The sequence below is a fragment of the Callithrix jacchus genome, chromosome 15 (genome assembly GCF_049354715.1).
Source record: "Callithrix jacchus isolate 240 chromosome 15, calJac240_pri, whole genome shotgun sequence".
Classification (NCBI taxonomy): Eukaryota; Metazoa; Chordata; class Mammalia; order Primates; family Cebidae; genus Callithrix; species Callithrix jacchus.
This window is the reverse complement of record NC_133516.1, coordinates 73109122-73116235: the sequence shown is the minus strand read 5'-3', so window position 1 is coordinate 73116235 and position 7114 is coordinate 73109122. Positions and strand designations below refer to the sequence as shown.

Below are 7114 nucleotides of genomic sequence, written 5' to 3'. Positions count from 1 at the left end.
GCTTGTAGGGTTTCTGCTGAGAGATCTGCTATAAGTCTGATAGGCTTCCCTTTATGGGTAACCTGAGCTTCTCTCTGGCTGCCCTTAGTATTTTCTCCTTCATTTCAACCCTGGTGAATCTAATGATTATGTGCCTTGGGGTTGCTCTTCTTGAGGAATATCTTTGTGGTCTCTGTATTACCTGGAGTTGAATATTGTCCTGCCTTGCTAGGTTGGGAAAGTTTTCCTGAATAATATCCTGAAGAGTATTTTCCAGCTTGGATTCATTCTCTTCGTCATATTCAGGTACACCTATCAAACGTAAATTAGGTCTTTTCACATAGTCCCATATTTCTTGGAGACTTTGCTCATTCCTTTTTATCCTTTTTTCTCTATTCTTGTCTTCTCATTTTATTTCATTGAGTTGTTCTTCGACCTCTGATATCCTTTCTTCTGCTTGATCAATTCGACTGCTAAAACTTGTACATACTTCACAAAGTTCTCGTGTTGTGTTTTTCAACTCCATTAATTCACTTATATTCCTCTCTAAATTGTCTATTCTTGTTAGGATTTCATCAAACCTTTTTTCAAAGTTCTTAGTTTCTTTACATTGGGTTAGAACAAGTTCTTTTAACTCCCAGAAGTTTCTTATCATCCACCTTCTGAAGCCTACTTCTGTTAATAGAACACAGTTCTCCATCAGGCCTTGTTCCGTTGCTGATGAGGAACTATAATCCCCTGTAGAGGGAGAGGCGTTCTGATTTTGGGTATTCTCAGCCATTTTAGGCTGGTTTCTTCCCTTTGTTATAAATTTATCCATCTGTCATCTTTGTAATTACCGCCTTTCTAATTAGGTTTCTGAGTGGACATCCAGTTTATTGATTCCCAGCGCCAGAATCTGAGCAACCCACTACACCGGCTAAAACAGTGGCGTTAAGATTCATGGTGCATTTCTGACCGGGAATCTCCAGTCTGGCTTCCTTCTTGAGTCCGTCCTTCAATCAGCTGAATAGACGACTCTGCCTTCCCGGAGCTCCAAACGTTGGTCAAAAGGGGAACCAGTCCCGTTTATTCTGCACCAAGAACCGCTGGGCCGAGGCGCCGGCCATAAGAGTCGTGCTGGCAACCCATGGGGCTCCTCCACTGGGAATCTCCTGATCCGTGAGCAACAAAAATTCGTCTGAAAGTGTGGCGTCCTCTTGTTCTCTGCGCTTTCACTGGGAGCTGTTAGCGATCAGCCATCTTGGATCTCTCTCATCCAAGGCTGCTTTCTGCACCACTGGCTCACCCTTGACTTCTTTTCCCGGCAAAGCCAAGAGCCCCGATTTGGAGGCTTACCTGCCCCACATCACTTATAGGTGGAAATCAGGGTGTTGGCAGGGCTCATTTCTCTCTGGAGGCTCTGGGAGAATCCACTTGCAGGCTCATCCAGGCTGTTGGCAGATCCAGTTCCTGCATTATCCTGACCCTCTTGGACATATGGTATGTATTTACATATGTCCATATGGGTAAAAACCGATGGGGAAGAAAAGACAGTCTTGCCTGATGTTGGGATGGAGGGAAATTTTTCTTTTCTTCTTCCTGTTCATCTGAACATTCTAATTTCCCACACTGAAAATCATTTATTTATTATTTATGTAGGTTTTTAATTCACAAAACCCATGTATATTGACGTGGTTTTTTGTTTTAGGTTGTACATGCTGAAAATAAGGAAATCTGTTTTGACCAGATCTGGTCTGGCGGCTGCAGCGCCCCCACTCACTCCAGAACCCCTTACCCACCTGCGTGAAGCTCACTGGTGAATGTGTGCAGGGCAGAGAAGGCGGAACACGCCAGAGCTCCATGGGGAGGGAGGGAAGGCCCAGACAGGCTGAGGCTCCTCTCCAGGTTCAGACTCCAGTCAGAGTCCCCACTGAGCACACACCAGGAGACCCCAGGAGGAAGCAGGCCCCAGAGTGGGTGTGACAGTGGTGGGGGAACAGCACCTTCTCCCTGCTTCTCTGAGCCTAGCAGTAGTGGGTGGGGGAAACAGAGCTGGGGCTTGTGGGATCCAGGCCTGTCTTGTAGCCTTTCAGGGTCTACGAGGGTGAACACCCAACTCCTGCCCCGAGAGCAGAACCAAGCGGCGGGGGAGAGAACAGGAGGCCCCTCTGTGAGCTGGAAAGGACGCCCAGGCCTCCCAAGGAAGGCCTGGCCCTGCCTGGCCACGTAGGAGGAGGGAGGCTGGCCTGAGAGGGGTGTGGGACCAAAGTAAGAACAGGCACACCCCCACCCATAGGGCTGAGGAATATTCCCAAGGGTCCTGCGTGTCAATGAAGTGCGTTTAAAGCTTCTGTCAGCCCTTTGTCCTTGGGTTTTCCTGTCAGGCTCCTGTAACTTCTGTGTTTTTTAAATTATTATCATTATTTTGAGATGGAGTCTTGCTCTCTTACCCAGTCTGGAGTGCAATGGTGTAATAATCTCCACTCACTGCAACATCCGCCTCCTGGGTTCAAGCAATTCTCCTAACTCAGCTTCCAGAGTAGCTGAGATTACAGGCACCCGGCACTATGCCCAGATAATTCTTGTATTTTTTGTTTTGGTAGAGATGAGGTTTTACCATGCTGGCCAGGCTGGTCTCGAACTCCAGACCTCAGGTGATCCACCTGCCTCGGCCTCCCAAAATGCTGGGATTACAGGTGTGAGCCACCACATCTGGCGACCCTGTTTTAAAGAACAAGAGCCAATTGGAGAACATCCTGATTCCCTCCATCTTGGCCACGATAAAAATCAAGATCCAACGTGGCCTCAGCCAGCGGCAGGGCTGCTCCAGGCCTGTTTTCCTCTCCAGCCTAAGCCCTGCTGAGCACCCCCAGAATGGGGACCCAGGACCCTCTACTTGGATTTGATGTCCCTGACTGACAGCAGTGGTGACCCAGGGGGATGCCCCACGGGCCCCCTTCCTTATCCCTCCTCAGTGGCCAGGGAACCCATTTACTTGTGTTGCTAGAACTTTGTATATGTTCCCAAGCATTGCTGTATTCCAGGAGCTCCCAAACTTCATCCATCCCAAAATTCAGTCATCCTTAAATTAAGCCTAACAGTAAAATGTCATTGCATGCTCCGGTTCTTTATGCATGCTCTACGCATGCTCAAATTCCACCATCTTTTCAAGCCATTGATTGACTTAGTTAATATTTCATGGTAGTAAAATTGTTATGGTTTATTATACATTATATATATTAATGTTTTAATTATTTTTTTTTTTTGAGACAGAGTCTCACTCTGTTGCCCAGGCTGGAGTGCAGGGGCGCAATCTCGGCTCACTGAAACCTCCGCCTCCTGGGTTCAAGCAATTCCCTGCCTCAGCTTTCTGAGTAGCTGGGATTACAGGCACCAGCCACCACACCTGGCTAACTTCAGTATTTTTTAGTAGACATGGGGTTTCACCATCTTGACCAGGCTGGTCTTGAACTCCTGACCTTAGGTGATCCACCTGCCTCAATCTCCCAAAGTGCTAGGATTACAGGTATGAGCCACTGCACCCCAGCCTGTTTTAATTTTATAATATAAGTATTTATGATATTTTACTGTTAGACTTAATTTTGATTAATATTTGGTAGCACTAAAAATACAATTAGGCCAGGCATGGTGGCTCACACCTGTAATTCCAGCACTTTGGGAGGCCAAAGTGGGAGGATGGCTTCAGCACAGGAGATCAAGACCAACCTGGGCAACATTGTGAAACTCTGTCTCTATTAAAAATATTTTTAAAACCTAGCCAGGTGTGGTGGTGTTCCTGTGGTCCCAGCTACTCAGGAGGCTGAGGTGAGAGTATCGCTTGAGCCCAGGAGGTCGAGGCAGCTGTGGGCAATGGTGCCACTGCACTCCAGCCTGGGCAACAGGGCGAGAACCTGACTCAAAGAAAGACAATTAAATTTAAAAGACATTAATCTTTTTTTTTTTTTTTTTGATGGAGTTTCGCTCTTGTCGCCCAGGCTGGAGTGCAACGCCATGATCTCAGCTCACTGCAACCTGCACCTCCTGGGTTCAAGTGATTTCTCCTGCCTCAGCCTCCCGAGTAGCTGGGATTACAGACGTGTGCCATCATGCCTGGCTAATATTTGTATTTTAGTAGAGATGGGGTTTCACCCTGTTGGCCAGGCTGGTCTCCAACTCCGGATCTCAGGTGATCCGCCCTCCTCGGCCTCCCAAAGTGCTGGGATTACAGGCGCGAGCCACCATACCCGGTCCAAAATACACTTATCTTTTAAAGGGAGCTTTATGTCACTAACATAAATGGAAAATAATGTCCGTCCTCTAAGTAGAATGTGGCTCTAGAAGGAAATGTACTGCAAATGTTAAAACCATAGGCCAGAATTCTAGCTAGAGACTCACGCCTGGTAGAGGTTTTGCTTCCCAGGCCTGCAGTTGTTTGTTAGAAAGAGGGATAGGGGAGCACTAGGCAGGAGCCGAGAACACCATGGTACCAAGAGGAGAGTCTGTCCTTGAGCATGCAGAACAAGAGAGGAAAGTTAAAAACAAAGTCACTCGCCCCGCCAAGGCGTTCTCAGCCGGTGGGAGCTGCCTCTGTGAGGCAGGCAAGATGGGGGCATTGCTCCCACTTTACAGATGAGGAAAACTGAGATCCAGAGGAACAACCAGCAGAGCCACGTTTCTTGGGGGTCTCCTCCTTCCCCACCTCCTGGGAGTAGGTGAGAGGCCACCTCAGTCCTCCACGGACCCGATCCCAAAGCCCACCGCAGCACTGGCGCTATGGTGGGACCCCCCCTTCCATAAACAGGGGTTGAGATGTAGTTCTGTGCCCAAGGCGCAGGCCTCTGAGGGCCTCCTGCCTCTGGAAATAGGCCCCAGGCTGCACTAGGGTGATAAGCCAGGCTATTTTCATTACTTCCTTCTGCCTGCTTCTGCAGCAGCCACCTCAGCTGCATCTCATAGAGTTGCCACGCAGGCCTCAGCCAGGAGCTTTCAGGCCAGACAGGAGCACCCAACCCAAGGCCTCACAGGTAAGTGGCCCTCAGTATTACCCAGCACTGCCTCCCACAGGGAGAGAGGAGATCAGCTCCTGTCACCTCTACAAGACAGGGTTGGGTGGGGACATTCTCTCTAAGGCACCATCTCCTTGGCTGAGTCAAGATTAATGAGCTGATCCAATGCCTATGCACTGGAAGCCTGCTGTGGGTGTGGGGAGCACTTTTTGTGGAAGGGAAACGCCTGGAAGGAAGAACCAAACAGAGGGCAGAGTTCTATTCACAAGACCTGAGTGTGAGTCTGGCCTCTGACACCATACCAGGTGGCCCTGGGCATACTGCTTTCCCTCTCTGGGCCTCAGTTTCTCCAACTCTTGGTGTTAGCCCAGATGCGTGGCTTTCCAAAGGGGGCCCCACTGGGATCCCTTCCCTGCCCCAGCCAGTGTCCACATCCCACTGTCTTCTGCATCTGGGAATCAGGTAACAGCTCACTTAGCCAGTGGGGGATTCTGGATGAAGCCTGGAGGCCCCTCCAAGGCTCTTTCCTGGTCTCTGGGGACTGTGGTCCTGGGCTGGGACTCATTTACCCATCATCTGTTCCTCTCATCCCCAAGCAGGGACTGGGGTCTCTGCTAAGGGACAGGAAGTCCCTTCCCTTCCCAAAAATCAAACTTACCCCCAATCCACAGCCTTCCTCACTGCCCTGCCTTTGTGTCCAGAGAGGGTCTGCCAGGCCTGGACTGGGCACGTTTCACCTTCCCCAGTCACCAGCCAGTTTCCCAGAGGAGAAGGCCAAGGACCAAGAAAGGAGGGGAGTGTGCCTCGCCCCATGCCAGGCTCCGCTGCACCCCGGTGCTTACTGTCCCTGAGGATGGGTGCAGCTGCCAGGACCTCCCTCACAGCCCCTCTTTCTGCAGCCAGCCTGCCACATGCCTGCCTGGGGAGCCCTGTTCCTGCTCTGGGCCACAGCAGAGGCCACCAAGGACTGTCCCATCCTGTGTTCCTGCCGCGCCCTGGAGACCATGGGGCTGTGGGTGGACTGCAGGGACCGTGGGCTCACAGCCCTGCCTGCCCTGCCAGCACACACTCGCCACCTCCTGCTGGCCAACAATAGCCTTCAGTCTGTGCCCCCAGGAGCCTTCGACCACCTGCCCCAGCTGCAGACCCTCGACGTGACGCAGAACCCGTGGCACTGTGACTGCAGCCTCACCTACCTGCGCCTCTGGCTGGAGGACCGCACACCCGAGGCCCTGTTTCAGGTCCGCTGTGCCAGCCCCAGCCTTGCTGCCGACAGCTTGCTGGGCCGGCTGACAGGCTACCAGCTGGGCAGCTGCGGCTGGCAGCTGCAGGCATCCTGGATGCGCCTGGGGGTCTTGTGGGACGTGGCGCTGATCGCTGTGGCTGTGCTGGGCCTGGCTCTCCTGGCTGGCCTGCTGTGTACCACCAGAGAGGCCCTGGACTGAGCCGGGCCCCCAGAACCCCTGGCCCCAGGCCAGGGGGCCAGTCCCTGAGGCAGATCCCCAGACTCTAACAAGCCTGGTCACCCCCAACTGCTAGAAGCCCAAAATAAACTGGCAGCTCAGCCATTTTATAGAAGAACAGAGATTTTTCCTTTTTTCCCTCTCAGCACTTGAGTCTGGCTCCTTCTGAAAACCTGGCTTCATTTCGTTATAACCAGACATCAGCTGGGGCTTCCTTGTCTCTTGAGTTCCTAATAAAATGGGCTGCCCACCTCTTCCACCCAGTCACTTTTAATTGCACAGTCTCCTCCCAAGCCAGGCCCTGGGACTCTGGGTCTCATGGCCTCTGCCATCTGCTTCCGGCGTGGGTCACCCTGGACAGCCCAGGCCAGCTTCGCACTGGAGCCCAGACCTCACCACATTCCCCAGAAAGCTCCCTCTCCCAGCATGGCTGTGAGCAGGGCAGGGTGTCCCGAAGGTCCTGGAGGGAGGAAAGGAGGGGTTCATCCCTACGACAGAAATGGCTTGGCGGGCCCTTTTCCATCGTGGCCTCTGACCACTCCACCTTGGCCGTGAGGCTGCCGGGGCTCACCTGGCCGGTCCTCTCCCACGTCTTCTCTCTCCTTTTTCTCCTCTCTGCCCGACTCCTTCAGAAACAAAACAAATCCCTCTCTTTCTCATGGAAAACAAGCTCCTACAGGGCTA

The 7114-nt window shown here is 51.9% G+C and overlaps 1 protein-coding gene across 1 annotated transcript; it reads left to right on the top strand.

Annotated features, from left to right (window-relative positions):
* The first annotated feature begins 4913 nt into the window (after positions 1–4913).
* Positions 4914–6686, top strand: GP9 (glycoprotein IX platelet). The gene is made up of 2 exons (XM_002758675.6): positions 4914–4985; positions 5867–6686. Exon 2 carries the CDS (start codon positions 5879–5881, stop codon positions 6410–6412), a length of 534 nt encoding a protein of 177 aa, XP_002758721.1. The 5' UTR covers positions 4914–4985; positions 5867–5878; the 3' UTR covers positions 6413–6686.
* Positions 6687–7114: the final 428 nt, after the last annotated feature.